Raw genomic sequence first — 22,309 nt, forward strand, 5'->3', positions numbered from 1 at the left:
AATTAATTTTTTTTTAATGAAAAGGAGCACAATTTTGTAGTAATCAAAGTTCACGGGGCAAAAATGTTAATTTTCTACACACGGGATTAATGTGGCAATGCCACATCAGAGTTTAAACATAAAAATGAAACAGAAGTTAACAGAAGGACTATGTTTACGTAATGGAAAAATTTAGGGAGAATTTTTAAGAGGTCGTATATTTTAGGGGGGCACGATCTGATAGTGTCATAAGTTCGGAGGCAAAATTGCTAATTATTCTTTTTTTGTCTTTTATGAATTTTTGGTAGGAATTTTCTTTTTATATATATAATATGAATAACTATATATACATACAATATTATATTATTTTTTCTTTCTCTATTTTCTATCTTTTCTCCATAATTTTAAACAAAAATTTCAGCCACATTGTTCGTCGTTGGACTCAAGAGTAGTACTATCGCGACGTATTCTTCAAAATTGTTATTTTGATATGTGGGAAGCATAAGTTTTTTCGCTGTTGCCAAAGGAGGTGACCACAATTAAATTAATATTTTAGTTTCTTTTATATTTGGTTAACCAAAATGTTTCTTTTATGCTTTGTATTAAAAAAAAATGGAATAGTGTATTCAATAATTTTAATAAGTAATTTATGTGTAGTATTTAAAAAGTAACCATTTAGTTTATTTTTAATTTTGTTAAACAAAAATTCATAATAAAAAATTAAAATGTGCATTTTTATTATAATTTGGAAGTAATTGTTAAGCTTTTTTTTGTTAAATTAATAAAAAAAAACACTATTATTTACATATAATTACATTAGTAACCTTCCATTGAATGAGGCAGAGGCATCAATAGTGATTGTGAGTCATTAACGGTTCTTGGACGGTCAATGAGGTCAAAGGATTACTGTATAACAATTAGTAGTATTTGGGGACTCACGTGCTCCAAAATTTAAATTGGGGAGTTTATTGATACATTTTGGAAAAATTGGGGACTGCGTGCTATCAGAATTTTATTAAAAAAATTAATAGAAAAGAATTAATCACTACCGATTTTAAAATTACATAATTTTATCATAAAAAATTAAATTGCCAAACAAAATTTAGCAGAATTTTTTTGCTAGAACCCCTTCTCAATTATTTCAACCAGTTTTTCAACATTTTTTTGGTGTTATGTATCCAAATGAGGACCACATTCCTTAACGCTTGAGACCAATGAAGGACCATTCGCACTAGACTAAGCCACAATCAACCTTTGTACGGTGCACCGTGATTTCTCTTATCCGCCGCATACCCTCTTCATCACAGACAAAAATAGAGAACAAGGCTCTATGATTTGTTGAAAGAGATAAGGTAAGTCTACTATGGTTAGTTGACGAGAGCCATTCTTTGCTTCTGAGTTTCATTTGGTACTTTCACTTCAGTAGCCAATCCAATGGCCTGGAGAAGTCTCACCACATACCAAGTCGTGTCAAGTTGCCACCACTCTAACCCATGCCTTGCTGAGTACTCGAAAGCATGGTGATTGTTGTGCCAACCTTCCCCAAATCCTAGCAATGCCACCCACCTGACGAACCAATATTATAAAAGATTAATTATTCTGCACAGCTTTCTTTCTTAGAAATATTTGTGTCTAAGTTTACCAATTGTTCCTTGACAAATCACCAGTCTTCCATGCTTGATTCCCCCACACATGACAAGCCGAGTTAACTAGCCAAGTAATATGGTATACCCATACAACCCTCACACCCTGCAGTGAATTAAAATTCTTTTATTAACACAACGCAATCACAGCATTCACTTTTACATATTCAAATCCCACTTTAATCACACAACAGCTCCAAATTAATGCTAAAGCATAACTAAAAAACAAAATGCGGTTTCCTCTTTGTTAGAAAATACGATAAAAAATCATTCTTACCATTCCCCACACCAGGAAAGGAAATCCTCCAAGTGCATATAGCAGAACTCCAAATGCAATTGGGTGAAGAATGTAAGTACTTTGAAGGAACTTATAAAAAGCCTGCTTTTTTAAATCTGAAACATTGTTTGGACCCCCACACTGTAAAATTTAACAATCAAAATGTTAAGTGCTTTGAATATAAGTTAGAGAGAAGAAGAGTAAATAAAAAAATACATACCTTTTGAGCTACAGTGTTGGTATCAAGTAGCCAACTCATGTGACTAAACCAAAAACCTTCATTTGGGCAATGTGGGTCTCTCTCGGAATCACAAAACTGATGGTGGTACCTATGTGTGCTCACCCAATCTATTGGATTCCCCTACTCCAAAAATAAGTAATAAAAATCAGATCAATTTTTTCTTCCAAAAATCATAACCAAAATGCATGTTGAAACAGACCTGAAGAGCTAAAGCTCCACAATAAGCGAACAAGTACTCGAGCCATTTGGGGAGCTTAAAACTGCGGTGAGAAAGATTTCTATGAAAAGACAGAGTGATACCAAATAGACCTGTCACAATGTAGAGCGTGAACGCCACCCAAAACGCAGCCCAATTACAATGAAACGGTGCAAAAAGGCTAAGCAAATGAATTGCTAAGACAACACCAGCGGTGCCTATATCCATAGAATTCCATTTCCTCCCAGAAAAAACTCTCCTTGGCCGCGTCACCACCACGTCCGACAATAAAATTCTCTTCCCATTTACTGGCTCTGCACCCCCAGTAAATGCTGCATTAGTAACTGGCCAAATTATTTTGTTTTTATTTGCTTGAAAATACCTTAAAAGGTTAGTATATCTCAAAAGTTTTTCAGGCTTTGACTCATTAATTATACCGAACATTGGAAAAATAGAAAGGTGGGATACTGGCCGGAGAGGAGCTACATTCCCTCTGTGCTGGTGAGTTAAGGGTCGGAGGGGAACAAAAATGTTGGTTTTGGGGTTTGACGGTGGAGAGGTGAGCAAAGCCATGGATGGAGGGAGTGGGTTGTTTGTTTTTGTGTCAAATGTTCAATATTATGTGGATATTTAAGCTCGAATGCTTGGTTGGACGGAGTCTCCGAAGAGAAGGTGAGTTGCGTTGGAAATATGCTAACATAAAGAGGGCTTCGAAGTTGTGGTTCAGACTCCTGAGTCTACTGAGTGCTGAGTGGAGGAACGGTATCGTCTATCCAAGAGGGTGTCTAGTTCTCTGTTTACTGAATAATACAAAGACATGTGTACTGCGAAGTTATACAAAGGTCTGTTTGCTTTAAATAAAATATGTATACAGAAAAACTGCAACTTTTCGTTTGTAATGCATTAAAACACAGTATTAATGGGGAAGCAGCCTTGTGCACAAGAAGGAACATGATCGGGCAGGGACTGAGCTTATTGCATTGTCTAGAGAGCGATTAATAAGAATTTTAATCGTGCCATACGGGTTTCTGGTGGTCTTCTTGTCATTTTGTCCATAGAAGAATCAAGTAGCTTTATTATTGACAAAAATTACTCTTGGTGAGTATTTTGAGAATTGCTGTGGGTAGATAATGAATGAAATTTTGCATTAATCAATCAAGTTTTTTTTTTAAATAAATAAATAAAGGAGAAGAACACGCCATATTAAATGCATTCTTATGTTGTTTGCTTAAACCCCTTCTCAAATATGTATATTTCAAACAGTTTTTCTTCAAATCTTTGATATTTTGTATCCAGATAAGGACCACCTTCCTTAACGCTTGAGACCAAGGAAGGACCATATTCACACTAGTATGAAAGACTAAGCCACAACCAAACTTTGTACAGCGATTTCTCTTATCCGCCGCATACCCTCTTTATCAGTACAGATAAAAATAGAGAACAAGGCTCTATAATTTGTTGAGAGAGATAAGCAAACTCTCAAGCTGTTATATAGTTAACCATATATATTTCAATTTTTTACTATTCTATAATATTAGTTGTTGAGAGCCATTCTTTGCTTCTGAGTTTCAGTAGGTAGTTTCACTTCAGTAGCCAATCCGAGGGCCTGGAGAAGCCTCACCACATACCAAGTCATGTCAAGTTGCCACCACTCTAAGCCATGCCTTGCTGAGTACTCAAAAGCATGGTGATTGTTGTGCCAACCTTCGCCAAATGCTAGCAACGCCACCCACCTGAACCAATTTTAATATTCTTAAACTTAACTATTCTGCACAACTTTCTTTCTTGCAAAAATTTGTGTCTAAGTTTAGGTTTACCAATTGTTCCTGGACAAATCACCAGTCTTCCATGCCTGCATCCCCCAAACATGGCAAGCCGAGTTAACTAGCCAAGTAATATGATACACCCATATGACCCTCACACCCTGCAGAAGTAAATTAAGCTTCTTTTAGGAGGAAAGTAGGAAACAGTAAGCATTGAATTTTAACAACACAACAGCTCCAAATTTATGTTAGAGCAAAACAAAACAACAAAATAGGAAACAGACAAATAAATCTCCCTACTTTCATGAAATAATAGGTGGTTTCCTCTTCACTAGAATATATAACATAACATTGAACTCTTACCATTCCCCACACCAGGAAAGGAAATCCTCCAAATGCATATAGCAGAGTTCCAAGTGCAATTGGGTGAACAATGTAAGTACTCTGAAGGAACTTGTAGAAAGTCTGCTTTTCTAATTCTGAAACATTGGTTGGACCCCCACACTGCAAATATTAACAATTTAAATGTTATATCAGATTATGTGCTCTGAATAAAAAGTATAGACAGAGATAGAAGAATAGAGAAAATACATGCCCTTTGAGCTACAGAATTGGTATCAAATAGCCAACTCATGTGACTAAACCAGAAACCTTCAGTTGGGCTATGTGGGTCTCTCTCAGAATCACAAAACTGATGGTGGTACCTATGTGTGCTCACCCAATCAATTGGATTCCCCTACTCCCAAAAAAAAATATATAATAAGCAATATATAAAAAAGGCAAGAAAAAACAGTTTTTTTTCAATAAAAAATGATAATTAATATGAAAGTTGAAACTGACCTGAAGAGCAAGAGCTCCACAGTAAGCAAACAAGTACTCAAGCGATTTGGGGAGCTTAAAACTGCGATGAGAAAGATTCCTATGAAATGACAGAGTGATACCAAATAGACCTGTCACGATGTACAGCGCGATCGCCACCCAAAACGCAGCCCAATTACAATGAAACGGCGCAAAAAGACTAAGCAAATGCATTGCCAAAACAACACCAGCAGTGCTCATATCCATAGAATTCCATTTCCTCCCAGAAAAAACTCTCCTTGGACGCTTCACCACCACGTCCGACAATATAATTCTCTTCCCATTTGCTGGCTCTGCACCCTCAGTAAATGCTGCATTAGAAACTGGTATTCTTCTATCATTATTGACATGAAAATTCCTTAAAAGTTTTGTATTTCTCAATAGTTTTTCAGGCTTTGACTCGTTAATTGTACCAAACTTTGGAAAAATAGAAAGCTGGGGTACTGGCCGGAGAGAAGCTACATTCCCTCTATGCTGGTGACTTGAGCGGCTGAGAGGAACAAAAATGTGGGCTTTGGGCTTGGACGGTGGAGAGGTGAGCAAAGCCATGGAGGGAGAAGCTTGTTTATGTCTTTTGTATCAAATGTTTAATATTGTGTGTGATATATAAGCTCGAATTCTTGGTGGGGTTCTTGTCAAATTGCGGGAAAAAGTTTATGTGGTTTTTGTAGGTTTGTCAAATTTCATAAATTGTTGAATTCGGTAATATATAAGAAAGAGACAAAAGGCTGAGATTTGAGATAAGGCAGTTGGCTTTTTGTCCTTTTAGAGTTGTGTTCAGATAGTGAGGTAATAAGATCCAGATATTTTTTATCCTTGAAGATAATATTCACTTGAGATTTTTGTCTGTTAATGAATATAAGATAGATATTTCTCCCTAATTTTGTGTCTCTGGTTGTTGCTCATCTTCTCTTTAAACAATAAAGACTAGTGCCTAGTGTAGAGGTTTAACCCCATTTCTTTCTTCACTTTTCTGTGCCTTGATTTCTTGAGTGAGTGTGATTCATGGCGACAGCGAATGGGTCAATCTTTGCAACTTCCGCCCAAACCTTTTCGGCCGTTTGTTCTCTTTCTGCCAATAAGGGCAGTCAACTTGTTCCAAACCCACTAGGTATGCCACCGTCCTTAGTACCCTCTAACCAGATTTTGATGTTTTTGGTTAATTTTTTTTATCTTGTCAATTGAGGATACTTCGATTGCTACTTGTAATTTGTGCCAATTAGAACGATGCTGTAAGAGTTTTTTTCCTTCAATCAAGTTAAAGAGAAGAACATGATACTATTTATTAATGGAAAAAAGTTACAGACAATATTGTTAGAAGAAGTGTAATGATTTGGTTGGATACAATCATCATAAACTGGTTTCTCTTTGTTTACATAAAAATGAAGCCAGGGAGAGAGAGAGATTCATGTAGCTAAAACTCGTATGTAGTTGGAGATCTAAGCGAATTAGAATTGGTTTTTGGTTGATTTAAGAAGAATTTCATCATTTCATGTACTTAGCATAGGACATGTCTTGATGCAGCTAGCAATTTTATGGGTTCTTCACTGTCAAGAAGTATCCCTGAGAAGAAGAAATTTGTCAGAACCAGTGGGAAAGTGTATGCTGCTGCAACTGTAGCCACAAACCCTGTGGAGGAAATCAAAGAGTATGATTTACAATTCTCTCTTTCTATTATTGTTATTTTACTCTTCTTTTTGCGTTGTAAAATCCAGATAGGGCCTGCATTGACATTGAGCATAGCTCTACTTCTTATTTTCAAAGTGAAACACACAACAGTTCTTAAGCAGGATTGAGAAACCATATACTATTCTCCTTGATAGTATTCACTTGTTCATATGTTTAACCTGGTTTCATTCGTTTACAGGTTCACTTTGCCAAGCTGGGCTATGTTTGAACTTGGGAAGGCTCCTGTATATTGGAAGACAATGAATGGTCTTCTTCCCACTGCTGTATGGCCTTTTCTGCTCACTTCTAAGAATATATTGTATATTTTGTAGTCATCATCTCTTAGTAATAGCATTCAAAAATTTGACAGGGAGAAAGAGTAAAGATCTTCTACAATCCAGACGCAACTAAGCTCGTTCCAAGCCAAGAATTCGGTGTTGCATTTAATGGTTAGAGAGACTTGAAATATATTATCTCACTTTGATGACTTATTTTGACACTACTGTTACAGTTACTAAACTGGTTCGTAAGCAAAATTTTCAATTTGCAGGAGGTTTTAACCAGCCTATAATGTGTGGTGGGGAGCCAAGGGCGATGCAAAAGAAACTTAGAGGAAAAGCTGATTCTCCATTATACAGTATCCAAATATGCGTTCCTAAGCATGGTGAGTACCATTTAACAAGTTTTCATACCTTAGATATCGAAATTTGTTTCCAACTGATTTTCCATCTTTTTGCAGCTATGAACTTGATCTTTTCATTCACAAATGGAGTTGATTGGGATGGTCCTTACAGACTCCAATTTCAGGTTCCCAAATCTTGGCGAAACAAGCCTATTGAATTCTTTAATGAGGTAATTCTACAACATTCTCACATAATTCAGAATACATCTACCTAACCTTAAGACAGTTAACAGTATGCCACTCAAAGAAAATTGGAAACAGAAGATGTTGTAGATAGTATAGTTGAAAAGTCAGCAAACCAAACCTCTAGAAATATGACTTATCCCTTGAACAAGACAAGATTACAATATGAAATTTTGAAAAACTTGGAATTTCATTGGAGAAATCGGTTGCTTGATTTTATGCCAAAACAAAATTGACGAGGGTTAGACTTTTCAACTGAAAAAACTTTAACTGAATGATGATCTATCTAATGACAGGGTCTAGCAGAGGAGTTGAGCAAGGAAGGTGCATGTGACAGAGCAATATTTCCAGACACAAGCATAATCGTAACAAGATGTGCTATGATTGGGAATTTGTCAGCTGAAGGGGTAAGAAAAACTCTTATCATGTTCAACATCTCGGTGTTATTTTGTCCCTCTAGACCAGGCATCATAAGAAACTCGAACTTAGTTTTTCGAATCGAAATGTGATTGCAGGGCGATCGTTGCGACCTAAATCTTGTACTGGGATGCACAGACCCTAGTTCGCCAACGTACGACCCTTTTGCCAATGTAGATGATGGAACTTGCCCTATTGATTCAGACTCAGAGTAGTATTTTGCAGCTTTTTCCTTGCTGAATTCATACACAGAAATTTCACTTGAACATTCCAATACCTTGTACTAAGCACTGTCTAGCTCCTGGTAGTTGTCATTATACTATTGCTAGCAATTCTTGTATTGGTCTCTCGATTGGCCATATATGTATAGGGGAAAGAAAGAACAATGCTATTTATCATCATATACGTAACTGCTAATAAAGTATTACTTGTATAATATGTCGAGGAGGGGGTTCCTTGAAACTACAGCAACATGGCTGGAACCACAGAAGGGGGTTCCTCCCTTTGGTGAACAACAAAATTGATGCCATTAACTCTAGCATCTTTAGCCAATCTGTCTGCTTACACATTGTCATTCCGACTAAAACAATAAAAGTTACACTAAATAAACCAATTTAGATGCTCATAAATGTGGTGGGAAAGCTGCCACATGTTCCAATCCGGGATGTGTCTCCGGCCCCTTAGAGTTTGCACCAAGATGTTCATAGAAGGGATTTTAGTTTTACAATCCTATCGTTAGTTATCTAATAAAACTAAAGAGAATGCCATTTAGAAGTTTATAAGAGGCTAGACAATGACATATTAGAACTTGAAGCCAAGTTAAAGTGGATACTCGTCTACCAAACGTAAAGACAACTAGTTTTTTAACTTTTCTCATCCCCCTTCACCACTTCTACATCCAATTTCAGAAATAAAAACCATTCCTGATTGGTCGAAATGATTCAAAATTGTAACAAGGATAGTTTGTAAATTTCCTCATTATCACAAATGAAAGTGACAGATCAGTTGAAAATTTTGAAATTTCGTTTCTTGAACAATAATCTGATAAAAGCTGTCCTAATTGTGACAGAGAATTCCCTTCACAGAGCTGGAAAGACCCCACGAGTAAATTTCTTTCAAACATAAAAGATGAAAAATATGAAGCACCCAAGAAGTTAAGTTCCTATTTTCTTCTATTAAAATATTCTATATCTATACTGATATTAAATATTGAAGTAGATAACCAAAACTTATAATCAAATCAAATCAGATGAAGGTCTCTACAACGAGAAATAACAACCAATAAAAAGTGGTGAAGCAAACTAAAAGCTTAAAGCTTTTGCCTAATTCTTTGTACAATTTTTTTTTCATGACTACTGTTCTTGTCATCTGATTAAAGAAAGTAGACAGCTATCAGTCAAATACTCCAAATTCTCTTTCCTGATCCTTCAAGTAAAGGAAGCTTCTTTGCCATTACTAGTAGTAGTAGTAGTTGTTGACAATTTTCTCTTGCTTTCGACATATTTTCCGGCGAGTGAGTCAAAGAGCATACCGGCGCCGACTCCAACGACCAAGTCAATGGTGTAATGACCCCTAGTGCCGAGCAACCTCACGGCTTGGAGCACGTTGAGAGCGTCGAACGTACGCGCCATTTCCCACCTCTTCATCCGTCTCATGTCAAGGGAGGCAATCACCGACCCGGCCACGTGGCCGGAGTAGAACAGGAAAAACGACACGTTCCCCACCGGAAAATCAACCCCAGATCCCAAAAATCCCTGCTTTGATTAATAATATTAATGGGTAATAAAAATTCAATTAAATTAATAATTGAAAAATATTATTACCTGAGGCAATGGAAGCTGGGTTGAGTAACCCAAAATTCCCCGGCAAGTGAACATGAAAAGAGCTGAAATTGTAGCTCTTGGACGCCCTTCTACTAAAAACGACCATAATATATATGTCGTTTGCATCCCCACAAACACCTAAATATATACCAAAACCACATAAACTCCAATACTTCATTTTCATTTGATTAAGAAAAAAATTAAATCTTTTGATTAGAAATAAATTCATTAATGTTTTCACTATTGAAAACATCGAAACCAAACTTGTTCGAAGAAAAAAAAACATCATAATCCAAATGTCATTATTGGTTATATTTAGATTTTGAATCTAAAAAACGGTACCGTATTGAGGGCAGCTAAGACAGTATTGAGTTGAGGCGAGGAAGAAAGCAACCGATGAAGTGGGCGAGTGGCGACGAATCCCAGATCGAAAGGCGGCGATGAGGAGGGGACCATTCGGAGCGTGTATTCCACGGCCATGAAGAACAAGAGCCCCGCGGCGAAGACGCATGGCAGCCAATGAAACCTGGCCACGTGGAGGAAGTCATCGGCGGTCCAGGTCATGAAAGAGGGCTTGGCATTGAGGACAGCCTGTCCCTTCTTAGCCATTCCCATGTCGGGTCCGTCGTCGGATTGGGGGCGCGGTCGCCTGTTGTTGAGGGTGAGGAGTGTGACGGAGGAGGGGTTCGATACGACGCCGTTCATGGGGAATGGAGATGGAGTGAATGCGAGTTTATATAAGTATAAAATGGTGGAATCAATGGGAAGGGAAAGGAAGGGTGAGAATGATATAAATATGAGGAAAATGGGGGTTGGGACGGAGTTTCCGAAGAAAAAGTGGGTGGCGTTGGAAATATGATAACATAAAGAGGGCTCCACTGACTGACGTGGTTCAGACTCCTGAGTCTACTCTACTGAGTCCTGACTCCTGAGTGGGAAGGTTGAGTCAGAATAATCTGGTGTCACGAGTACACTTTGAAACTCATACGTCTGACACGTTGGAAGAAGATTCTGCATTTAATATGGGTCACGAATATATTAATATTATTATTGTTAGCTCATGTATTTCTCTGTTTTTTATTTATTCATTTCAATTTCAGCCACAGAGTATACATGAGTCGATATTTTGATGTCCAGAGAAAGAGAAAGGACAGCAAAAAATTGAAAATTGTATTCTCTCTCCTTAATCCTTATGTGGTCGCCGCTGAATATGTTGTTGTAGTAGGGAAGGGAGTAGGGCATGTGACATAACAGCCGTTTGATTGATGATTTTTTCTTCCTTTTTTGGACGGTGATATGATCATCATAAATATTTATATGTTTCATGGAAGATATTTATTTATATGCTTATATTTTAGACATCACCCTAAAATATGCAATCAAATATTATATAATGATGTGACATATTTTGAGTGCACATACCATTTTGCTATTATAGAGTGACAAATAGGAATGCACTCTGACGAGAAATTGGTAAGGATGCCTTGGAGGCTGATCCCTACCCAGCAGTAATGGTGCGGCTTAGGTCAACTAACACAAAGAGGATACAGTTCACTCAACAATTGTCTTTGGGTTCCGAACACCATATGGGGAAGGCTCTTCAGGAAGTGAGCAAATTGCATGTAGAGATCTGTAGGGGCCTATAGCTTAATTTATTGAAACGTATTGCTCATAACCCTTTTATTTTAGGTTTGAGCCTTGCTAAGCCTACTACCCCCTTCTCTTCACCCAATATACAAGATAGTCAAAGTCCCCACCTGTAACGCCCTGGTTACCCCAGAACAGTTACAGTAAACGGTGAACCGGAAATTTGACCCGCTACCCGAGTCCTTTGGTTAAAAACGTGATCTAAGTGTTAATATCAGGTTAAGGTGAAAAACCAACAAAAAGGAAATGGTGCATTTTATTAAGTAAACAAACTGCTCATGAGCCTTTCAAAATGTCTACAAGTAGTTCGTAATACAAAAGAGTCGCTACAGTTCCAAATTTACAATCCCCGCCGGCCTAAGCGGCAAAAATAGGGTAAACCCATAGTCCCTCTGAGAACTCCTTGACCGTGGCGGTCAAGCGGCCCTGTATGTACATCACATCGCCCAAGCTCTCCGCTCAAGGCTGGCCAAGCTTTTCCTTTCCTTTACCTGCACCACAAAGCACCCATGAGCCAAGGCCCAACAAGAAAACACAAATAAAACATGATATAATGTCAACAACGATCATAGTAATCATCCAGGACTATCAGCCCAACAAATAGGTGACAATAGCCAACAGTCACAATAACGAGCAGCGCTCCCTCTAGCCATGTGACGATAGGGTCACCAGGGCTTAACTGATAAGTGATCCTCTCATAAATTGATCAAGATAGGTGTATGGTGATTAGTCACCAACATAACCTTCCTCACGACTCTGGAGTCGTAACTATGGACAACGTCCCTTAGCCGCGTGACTAACGGTCACCGGGGCCGTATACCTTGGCTATAGACATCTGGTCGTAGACCATGCAAGCACTTATAAGTTCTTCGACCTTAGGGTCGGTCCCGCATTAATGCCATAGGGCCATTCAATGCGTGATCATCGACTTTAGAGTTGGTCCCTGACTAGTCAGTGTCTGAAATAGGTAATCAGCATTCATTAGCATTTAATATGAAATCCACGTTCATATATATCAACCAACACGCCTCAATATCAAACCATGCATGTCATATACCTGTACAGGGTGCAACTGTATTCATACACTGTTTTCTTACCTCAAGTTCGAGCGAGAAATATGATAAAGACGACCCCTGAGAACGATCGACCTTTTAGTTCCTTAGCGGTTACCTAATCACAACCAATTATAACCTCCATTAATGAGAATCCACAATAATAGGGTCTTAACCTAAGCAGCACCCTCGGGACCCTGAAACATGCCCACACGGTGAGTAGATTCGATCCTGGGCCTTAAGGATTGAAACCCCAAGTCAAAAACCCTTAAAAACACTCAAAACAGGACTTAGAAGGAACAAGGTAGCGCTACAGCGCTCAACCCCTAGCGCCACAGCGCTCTACACAGAACCTCCCAAGCGCCAGAAAGCCTCCTGAGGAGCGCTATAGCGCCCTAGGGTGGGCGCTGTAGCGCTACCTCGAGGCCCAAACACCCCTGAACCGACCTTCTTCATCTCCTTTGATTCTAACTCGATTTCCAAGCTTCCAAAGCCTATTCTTGATGCCAAATAAACCCAAAAACCACCCTAACACACCCCAAACATCACAAGCATGGGAACCCTAGCCAAAACTCCCAACAAAAACCATGAATCCATCCTAGTAATCTCAGCTGCAAAACAAACCAAAACAGAGCAAACTAGAGAAAACCATGGTTAAAAACTTACCCAAAGCTTGGCTTATGATGGCCTTCAATGATGGAACACACTCCCAAACTCCCAAGGCTTGCTTCCTAAGCTTGAATCCTCAAAATTGGTTCAAAAACCACAAATAACAGTGAGGAGAAGAAGGTACGGGAGAACTCTAAAGTGTACTCTGTTTTTCCATCACTTTTCTCAGCTATCAAGGGTTATATCTATCCTAGGGGTGAAATGTCCATTTTACCCCTAGGTCATTTAATACTTTCTAAAGGCTCCTAAGGGCATTTTTGGTACTTTCCTCCTAACTCGTTAATCATAATTAACGCTCTTCAATTCCCGCTATTCTCAATAATCTCAAACACCAATAATTCACATCCTGTTACCATTTATCTCCCGGTAACGCTCTAATCATCAAAACCACCCCGAGACTCAACCCAAGTCCCGACGCTTAATCCCGTTGTGACTAAACCGCTAATCAATAATCTACGATCGTCTCATGTCGAATAGCTCGAGCAAACCCACATCATAATGTGGTCTCAACACATAACATCGATATGCATACAAGTAACATTATATTATAATATAATTCTCATAAACATGCATAAACACATTTAATGGCGTAATTAAGCAATTATGGCCCTCCCAGCCTACAAATCCAGCCGCTAAACCACATTAGGGAATCTGGGGCATTACACCACCACCTTCCAAATCTCACTAAATTTAGTGACGGCATCTGAAACAATACTTCTGTTGCTGCCCTTCGGGCGCACCTCCTACGCTTGCCACTCACCTACGTTCTTGCAACATTCCGCTTTCGGGCAATAAATATAGTTGTCATAACACACAAAGCAGCTGAGCGATAGATCTCTTTCATGGCTATACCTTTTTTTTATTCTTTGTCGAGACTTGACGGAGAATCTCCACATAAAATTGATTTATTTAAAAAATACATTTTAGATTAAAATTTTATAATAAATTATATAAAATATATATTACACAATATTAATAATTTAAAATACTAAATATTGTCTCAAATAAAATATAATTTTTTAAAAAAGATACTAATAAATAAAATATTGAACGGGGTCACTGTCGCATCGGGGCAGGGAGTATCATCTCTATCCCTACCCTGTTAACATTCGAGAATGAAAAATTATCCCCATCCCCACCTTTTTTTTTCATTTAGATAAAGAATTCGTGCCCCATAAGGAAGTCTGTGCATATACCTATTCCTATGGAAAAAAAAATGCATCCCTAATAACGAATCACAAATATCACAATATTGTGTCAATATTTTTAACTACCTATAGTAAATTATATAGTCCAAAGTTTAGAAAGAAAAAAACTTGTCAAATTTGCTCCATCATTATATTTACAAATTATTCATAAAAAAATGTGTGTAGCATTACTAAGAAACACAACTTGCACTTTATTATTTAATATATTTATAAGTAAATCAATTTTTACAAAATATTCCATTTATAGACTGCTCTACTTATGTAAATATGGGAAACGAAATCAATTATACAAGCTCATAATAGTTATTTTTTTTAAATAATAATAATCATTGAATACTAAGTATACTTTATCATTTTTTGAGCAATTATCCCACTTATTATAATTTTTAGATAAAGTATCTAATGATTAAAATCTAAGTAATTATTTTTACTCAAAAAAAGTCTAAGTAATTATTTATAAATAAAAATAATAATAATGATTTGTGTGTCTGGATTGGTTACATTGATTATTGTAATCAAATTTTATTTTTTTCAGACTACTCGTTTAAATGACAAAAGTGGAAAAATTACCTTGACATGCACGTGTGATGTAGTAGGCAAAACATGTGAAAGTTGACTTTCTTACCATCATCCTTTAAAAGTGTAGATCTATGATACTAAGAATATAAAATTAAAAAAATCACCATCATTCGGAGCAGCAATAGAATTGTTTTTTTATTCGGGAAAATTCAAGCTTATAATATATTTTTTAGGGTAGGTAACCATTTGGTACCTTATGTTTTTTGAAAGTATCATTATGGTACTCTCAGTTTTCAATAATGTTTATACGGTACCCTATATTTTAAAATCGTACATATTCAGTACCCTAAATTCAAATTTAATTAATAAAATTTTACCAATTTAATCAAAGTGCTGTCAATTATGTAAGTTACAAATTTAAATTTAATTACATATAATTAATGACAGTTTGATCATATTAACAAAATTTTATCAGTCAAATCTGAGTTTAGGGTACCAAATATGTACACTTTTAAAATACAGGGTACCATATTAGCATTATTGAAAACAGAAAGTACCAAAATGATATTTTGCAAAAACATAAGGTACCAAATGAGTAAATTCTCTATTTTTTAAAATGTCAAGTCTCTACTCCAAATATACTATAACTTTAATTTTCTACATAAAAATTTCCAAAACATTTAAACACTCTTTTTTCTCTCAGTCTGAATTCCTTCTCTTCCTAAGGTCTCTCACATTCTCACTTTCTCTCTCATTCTAATATTGTAGATCTCGAAAAAAAAAACCGAAAGTATTTATAAAAAAAATCATCGAAAACGAACATTTTAGTGAAATATGAACATCCAAATAGCTTTTGTCAAATTTCAGTGTAGTGAAATAGCATCGATTTTGCATCGAAAAAGCATAGTTTTGCTAAAAATCAAGTTTTCATAATTGCATCGCAAAACCATCGAAACATCATCGATTTAGCATTGAAAAAGCATCATCCTGGCCCCAAAAAAAAAAATTCATGATTGCATAGCAAAAACATCGAAACACCATCAATTTTGCATCGAAACACCATTGATTTTGCATAAAAAAACATCGTTTTGGACAAAAATTAAGTTTCATGATTGCATCGCAAGAGCATTGAAACACCATCGATTTTGCATCGAAAAAACATCGTTTTGCCAAAAAAAAATCAAGTTTTCATGATTGCATCGCAAGAGCATCGAAAACTATGCTTTTCCGATGCAAAATCGATGGTGTTTCGATATTTTTGCGATGCAATCATTAAAACTTATTTTTTTGGCCAAAATGATGCTTTTCGATGCAAAATCGATAGTGTTTCGATGCAAAATTGATAGTGTTTCAATGTTTTTGCGATGTAATCATGAAAACTTGATTTTTGGCCAAAAAGATGTTTTTTTCGATGCAAAATCGATGATGTTTCGATAATCTTGCGATGCAATCATGAAACTTGATTTTTTTGGCCAAAAACGGTGTTTTTCGATACAGAATCGATGATGTTTCGATACTTTTGGAATGCAATCATGAAAATTTGAATTTTGGTCATAACGATGGTATTTCAAGAGAATGAGAGACATTAAAGAAAGAGTTCGAACTGAGAGGGAAGGAATATTTTAATGTCAGGGGTATTTTTGTCCAGAGTATAGTAGGGGACACATTAGTAGAAAGAATCTTTATGTTGGTATATTAAAAAATCCAATATTTCCCTTTTATTTTTAATATGTTCATCAATAAAAAGAATTCATCCAAAATATTAATTACAGATACTTTTTTTGGTAAGAAGATATTTTATCATTCTGATTATACAGAAAGGCGAAAAAAAATTCCGATTAAGTTTCTATTATAAGTAATAGAGCTGAATTTATGTCATTGAGTTGTATACTCTTATTCAGCTAAGCAAAAAATTAATACTAGTAAAACAGGGACTCAAATAGTCTCTCAATTTCCTGTCTTCTCTCTGTCCGGCCAATAGAATTAGGACAGCTGATTAACCATTTTAACATTGTTAAGGAACATTATTGGTACCCAACATCATATAATATATTGTTATTGAGTAATCTAATATCAGATTCTACTTATTTGAATTTAATAAAAATTATGATATATTACTAACTAATTATGAGGTTATGAGGCGGTACCTCATGTCAATGTTGGACAACTTAAAATACCAAATATCAACTTTATTGTAAAAATACTAAAGATCCCGATAGAATTCCAACACGAGCCATCTGGCTTCTTACATGGATGAAACTGACACTATTTACTATTATTTTTTTTATAAAACCCTCTATTTATTTTTTCCTTCCCCAAAAAGAGTCACTTCTCTTTTATAAAAAAAATAGTCACTATACATTTTTTTCTCTATTTTGCTAAACAAAAGGAAGGTTTACCGTGTAAGAGCACTCACATCCGGTGAGTTAAATGAATAAAAACTGTAAAAAGTAGCTCCAACTAAGAAAAATAAGTGTATATCGGATGAGGTATTTTACAAATTTTTTTTGCTAAATCTACAGTAAAAAGCTATATCTATGGTATACTGTTCATCCTTCATTCTAATATATTATTAATTTTATATTATATTTACAATATTATATTATATTTTAATATTTCCAATGAAAACTCACAAAATATATTTTGAGAATAATAAAATTTCTTATTTGTAATTTTTTTTAGAATAATTGATATTTTAGTCTATCTTATAAATTTGGATAAATTTAAATTATAATATAATTATGTGATATTACATATGGGTAGATATTGTAAACATTAAAATATATAAAGATATTATTGATAGTTATAGAAAATATTTTAAATAAATAAAAAATATTTGAAAATATAATATTTAAATGATATAGAGAAAAAAAAATAGAGAATCTGATGTATGGTAAAATGTAAAATTTAGAGGTAAAATAAAAAAAGGTATGTTTTGGAGATGTATTTTAAAAGATGAAGTAGAGCACCGGATGAGAGTGCTCTAAGTAGAATGACTTATCATTTTCTTTGTTCATATAAATATAAATATAGCACAATTTTTTTTTTATAGAAACTTTACTTCAAGTTTTATGGGTGGAAATCTCAGTATTTCTTAACCCATGAGTAATTTTTTGTGTAATTTTTTTTATGACCGTATATATTATAGCTATTTAGAGCATCTGTAAATTTTCAGAAAATTTTGAATAGTTTACCGTACCAAAAACTAGATTTAAACATATTGTTTTGTACACGCATTCAAAATAATTAACCACGTCCGTGCAATAACATATTTGAACTTAATTTTCAGTATTGTAAACTATGCGTACAACAATATATTTGAACTTAATTTTCAGTAATGTAAACTATTCGAAATTTTTTAAAAATTTGTAGAATATTTTAAAAACACGATCATAAAAGAAAATCACAACAAAAATTATTTAAAGGTTGAGAATAATGAAATTCACACCCATAGAAGTGAAGGCCACTTGTACGAAAATTCCCAATAAATATATGTATATATATATATTTTAAGTATTCATATGTCATCTTTATTTTACTTTAGATCTTCATCTTCAATGGTCTCATTTATGGGTATAGAGATAAATGGGCCAAAAGGTTCATCGGTCTTCAAATAATCCAATGATGCTTCCCAGTCCAATTGATTCGAAGAAGTTGATGGGTATACCAGAAACATGGTCTCTTACGATTATCTTTTGGAGACATAGATTCATATATATACATATATATAATTTAATAGTCAAAACAGAGCAAAATAATTCCAAATCAGAGCCAAACCAAATAAGAGCATCAAAACAGAGAAGTTGATGTAAAGAAGGCATGCGTCGCGAAGAACACAAGCACAACATGCATAATTTACATCGAAGAACACTGTCTCCATCACCATCAATAATAATAAAAAAAACCATGTCAATAGCCTTCAGAGTTGATCTTGTGTTTTACACGTTGTGCAGCGGCTTCCAGCTGCTCCTGAATCAAATCGATGATTGTGCTTCGTTCTACTTCTTGAGGGGAATCTAACCCAGATGATCACCTCCCTCAACGACGGCCAAGGAGGTTGAATGTAGGCTATTTCTCGAAGCGACCATGCACGAGCTCGGAAACATCGCGATGGATAGGACTCTGGGGTTCTGCTCGCGATGGAGAGAAAAAAAAAATCACCAGTCCCCAATTTTCCTATCTCCTCCATGCCCCACCAAGACACCTCATTTATTTATTTAATATATATTTAAATTATTTACAATTTTCTCTTTTCTCAACTATACATAAATGTGTTATCTTAAAATAATATACATAAATGTGTTGTCTTAAAATAATTGGTGGGACATGGAGGAGACAGAGAATTGGGACAGCAGATTTTTTTTCCCAATCTTTTTATTACGGTTTCTACCCTTTGGTACGTTAATATTAATATATATATTTTTTAATATATATTCTCTCTCTTCTTTTATATTGTCATCTTCTCTTATATAATTAGTATAAGAAGTTGGCATGGTTTTTAAGCTTTTTTCACAACTATATGTGCCCACTTTTACATCCAGTTGTATAATTTTACACCAAAAAAGTAGTATTAAAGAGTAGCTTCATTTTAACACTACAATTTTTCACAATCTCAATCAAACTTAAACATGAATCTGCCATAGCCTGTGAATTCCATCGTATCTATTATTTGTTTTTGTCGTTAAGCTAGTACTAACAGTATTAAATTCACACCAAAATTAATTGAAATGTTTAGAAAAAGACTATATTCAAAGTGTGTACTATCAAAGCCAATTTTGTTGATTTTCAATTTTCAAATTCCAAAGCCAGCCTAGAATGAGACTAATACTGCAACTCATACTACCAATGGGGTAAACATCCTTCGAAGAAAGAAAATGAGAAGCAAATTATTGGAACAAATGTTAAGTAAGTATTTCCTGTAAATAGATCATTTACTTGGAAAATTTTAGAGCCGCGGGACAATGAAAATGCTAAAAATATTCTTTCATTTATTGTACAGATTAAGATATGTACCGAACTAAAGATATTGAATTCATATAGGCTTAGTTAGTTTGGTCTACAGTAATATTACATTAATTGTTAGAATATGCTGTTAGTTATGGCCCTTTTTTGTGTTACTTTCAGTTTATTGTTATGTTAGTTATTCTCTGCTGCCTATAACAGAGCCATGGAAAATTATGAGCACAAAATCTGAACTTTGCTATTGACGTAATGTACCTAATAACAAGCACTTGAACAAAGCATGTGACCTGAAAAACAACACAAAACAACTCTAAATCTACACCACAAGAACATAGCAATTTTATTCTAGTACTAGCTGGGACAAGAGCGAGTGCCTCACCACCCTGATTATGTCAGTGAGAGAAACAAGTCCAAGAAGTAAACCATGGGAATCCACCACCCAAACCCGGTGGACATAGTTAGTGACTGCCTTGTCGATAACTTGGGCAAGAGTGGATTCAGTCCAACAAACCACAAGTTCCCTTTTTTGGGGCTCTGTATTCGACTGATGCCCTGCGAACAAGGGGTTGGTCGAGATAGCCGTCGTGAATTCTAGAGCGCGCAGTGGCAGCCATGTCTGCAGTACAGACAAGTTACACCCTTTCAGATCGATCGCTGAAAACGTTCCTATAACCTTTCCACCTCTGCCCTGCAATGCAATATATAACTAGGATAGCTAAATATGACATTATTGTTATACAAAAACAGAGCTTTTAGGTGACAAAATATTTACATTTATAAGCTGCTTGTGATATTCTTCGGGGATATCCAGGGCTTTGATTATGGGAACAGCATTGAGCAAACCCACTCGCATAGACTTGATGGCGTCTATAACTTTGGTGCGATCTGATATTGCAAAAACACTCTCAGTGATTGCTCCCAATTCTTTGATGGATTTTGATGTAATGCTCTTCAGCTCCATGTCGTGTTGCTTTAAAAACCTTAACACGTCCATTTGTGTGAGCATTTTGTAGGATGATGCCGACTCTACAAGCTCTACACCAGATGCGTTGTTCATTTGGCTGTCGAGTGGTACCATCGCACGGTGTATTCCTTTACTGAATAGTTCCATACACTCCAGTATGCTGCCAAATAAGAATATTAATTAGCCAAATTGTTTTTACCAGAAACTAAATGTTATTATGTTTTGAATTTTCAATTGTAATTTTTGTTAAATGTATTATGTTGTTTTGTTTTATTTCTATTTAATTTAATTTTTTATACGAATATTTTAGAAAAATTAATTAAAATTTACTAACAAAATCTTCTCGGTAATAAGGATTAAAAAATCTTAACTCTGGTTTGTCTGATCGTCATACGTTGTGGAATGTAGAACTTTAAAAAAAATATATAAGGTTATATGATCGCTTGATCTGCATGATATTTTGCATAAAAATTCGGAGAAACATAAAATACCATATATATTCTACCAGATATACTCAACTTTCAGCGTGCGTGAATTTAAGAAAAATGATGAAACAGATACTCACCTAGAGTTTGGGTTCAAATTCCAAAGACTGAGCCCCTCGGGACAATGCCCTATGATCGATGACACCTCGACAGACAACAATTTCTTATCAAGATCATCATCAGCATCAGCAATTTGAGCTAAGATATCAAGCATGGTCACCATCCCTATGTAATGTTTCCGTACAGTACCTGTTTGTTTGTCAGTATCCAAGATCATGGACCCGCCGGCTCCGATCCAGTGTCCGGGCGGCGCCGCAACTGGGACCGCCACCACCCGGTTGACCAGCAGTGTGTTCATAGTGTGAGCCAGGGATGCCGTGTACGGCACCTCCACTAGCCTACGCTTGTTGTCGACCAAGTCCTTCACCTTCTTATCTCTAAGTCGTCCTTGAGCTTCCGAAGAGTACTTGTGCTTGGTGGCCATGGCGGTGGTTGCGTGGAGCTCCTTTGCTTGTTGCATGTTTTACGGTTTCGTTTAAGGGTTGTGATGAGCGGTGGAGATTTAATCTTATAAAAGGGGTTAACATGATAAAGACAATTGATATGTACATACTAAATATCCATGCGAATTACTAATGACTGATGTGAAATTTCACATTTTATTTTATGCTTAATATTGGCCGATAATTAAAATATATGCGAGGCATGTTAAAAGATTTTAAAACAATGTTAATGGTACTTTACTAAAAATACATACATTTCTTCCCTTTTATCTCTTCTCACTTTTTTCTTCTCTTTCTCTTCTCTCTCTCTTACCTTACAACACTACTACCATATTAAATATTGTATTTCGAACATATTTGAGCATGGTTTTTTATTTTTTTTTTGTAATTTTTTTCAGATCTAAAACTTTAAAATATACAGAAAATCGACGTTGCTCGATAGTGGTTCAATGGTGCACAATGCCTCTTCAAAAATCAAGAATTTCATAAAAAAAATAACTTTGCTCGATGGTGGTTAGATGGTGCTCGATGACAGCACAATGAACTCGATGCAATTCTTATAAGAGATAT

General features: G+C 35.6%; 5 protein-coding genes across 5 annotated transcripts; 1 reads left to right on the plus strand and 4 right to left on the minus strand.

Annotated features, from left to right (window-relative positions):
• Positions 1-881: 881 nt before the first annotated feature.
• On the minus strand, positions 882-3,400 carry LOC133796393 (palmitoyl-monogalactosyldiacylglycerol delta-7 desaturase, chloroplastic-like). Its single transcript, XM_062233883.1, has 5 exons — positions 2,340-3,400; positions 2,120-2,260; positions 1,900-2,040; positions 1,622-1,728; positions 882-1,545 (listed from the first exon to the last, which is right to left on the minus strand). Exons 1-5 carry the CDS (start codon positions 2,907-2,909, stop codon positions 1,347-1,349), a joined length of 1,158 nt encoding a protein of 385 aa, XP_062089867.1. The 5' UTR covers positions 2,910-3,400; the 3' UTR covers positions 882-1,346.
• Positions 3,401-3,537: 137 nt separating this feature from the next.
• On the minus strand, positions 3,538-5,739 carry LOC133796394 (palmitoyl-monogalactosyldiacylglycerol delta-7 desaturase, chloroplastic-like). The gene is made up of 5 exons (XM_062233884.1): positions 4,940-5,739; positions 4,695-4,835; positions 4,463-4,603; positions 4,154-4,260; positions 3,538-4,069 (listed from the first exon to the last, which is right to left on the minus strand). The coding sequence occupies exons 1-5, from the start codon at positions 5,504-5,506 to the stop codon at positions 3,871-3,873; spliced, it is 1,155 nt and encodes a 384-aa protein (XP_062089868.1). The 5' UTR covers positions 5,507-5,739; the 3' UTR covers positions 3,538-3,870.
• A 103-nt stretch (positions 5,740-5,842) lies between these two features.
• Positions 5,843-8,345, plus strand: LOC133796395 (protein POST-ILLUMINATION CHLOROPHYLL FLUORESCENCE INCREASE, chloroplastic). The gene is made up of 8 exons (XM_062233885.1): positions 5,843-6,068; positions 6,482-6,605; positions 6,825-6,909; positions 6,996-7,074; positions 7,176-7,289; positions 7,365-7,477; positions 7,787-7,897; positions 8,006-8,345. The coding sequence occupies exons 1-8, from the start codon at positions 5,963-5,965 to the stop codon at positions 8,120-8,122; spliced, it is 849 nt and encodes a 282-aa protein (XP_062089869.1). The 5' UTR covers positions 5,843-5,962; the 3' UTR covers positions 8,123-8,345.
• A 781-nt stretch (positions 8,346-9,126) lies between these two features.
• Positions 9,127-10,504, minus strand: LOC133796396 (phosphatidylcholine:diacylglycerol cholinephosphotransferase 1-like). Its single transcript, XM_062233886.1, has 3 exons — positions 10,073-10,504; positions 9,731-9,868; positions 9,127-9,661 (listed from the first exon to the last, which is right to left on the minus strand). The coding sequence occupies exons 1-3, from the start codon at positions 10,433-10,435 to the stop codon at positions 9,335-9,337; spliced, it is 828 nt and encodes a 275-aa protein (XP_062089870.1). The 5' UTR covers positions 10,436-10,504; the 3' UTR covers positions 9,127-9,334.
• Positions 10,505-19,840: 9,336 nt separating this feature from the next.
• On the minus strand, positions 19,841-21,865 carry LOC133796397 (SNF1-related protein kinase regulatory subunit gamma-like PV42a). Its single transcript, XM_062233887.1, has 3 exons — positions 21,317-21,865; positions 20,560-20,911; positions 19,841-20,475 (listed from the first exon to the last, which is right to left on the minus strand). The coding sequence occupies exons 1-3, from the start codon at positions 21,754-21,756 to the stop codon at positions 20,128-20,130; spliced, it is 1,140 nt and encodes a 379-aa protein (XP_062089871.1). The 5' UTR covers positions 21,757-21,865; the 3' UTR covers positions 19,841-20,127.
• Between the last annotated feature and the right edge of the window lie 444 nt (positions 21,866-22,309).

Source organism: Humulus lupulus, chromosome 8, assembly GCF_963169125.1.
Source record: "Humulus lupulus chromosome 8, drHumLupu1.1, whole genome shotgun sequence".
Lineage (NCBI taxonomy): Eukaryota > Viridiplantae > Streptophyta > Magnoliopsida > Rosales > Cannabaceae > Humulus > Humulus lupulus.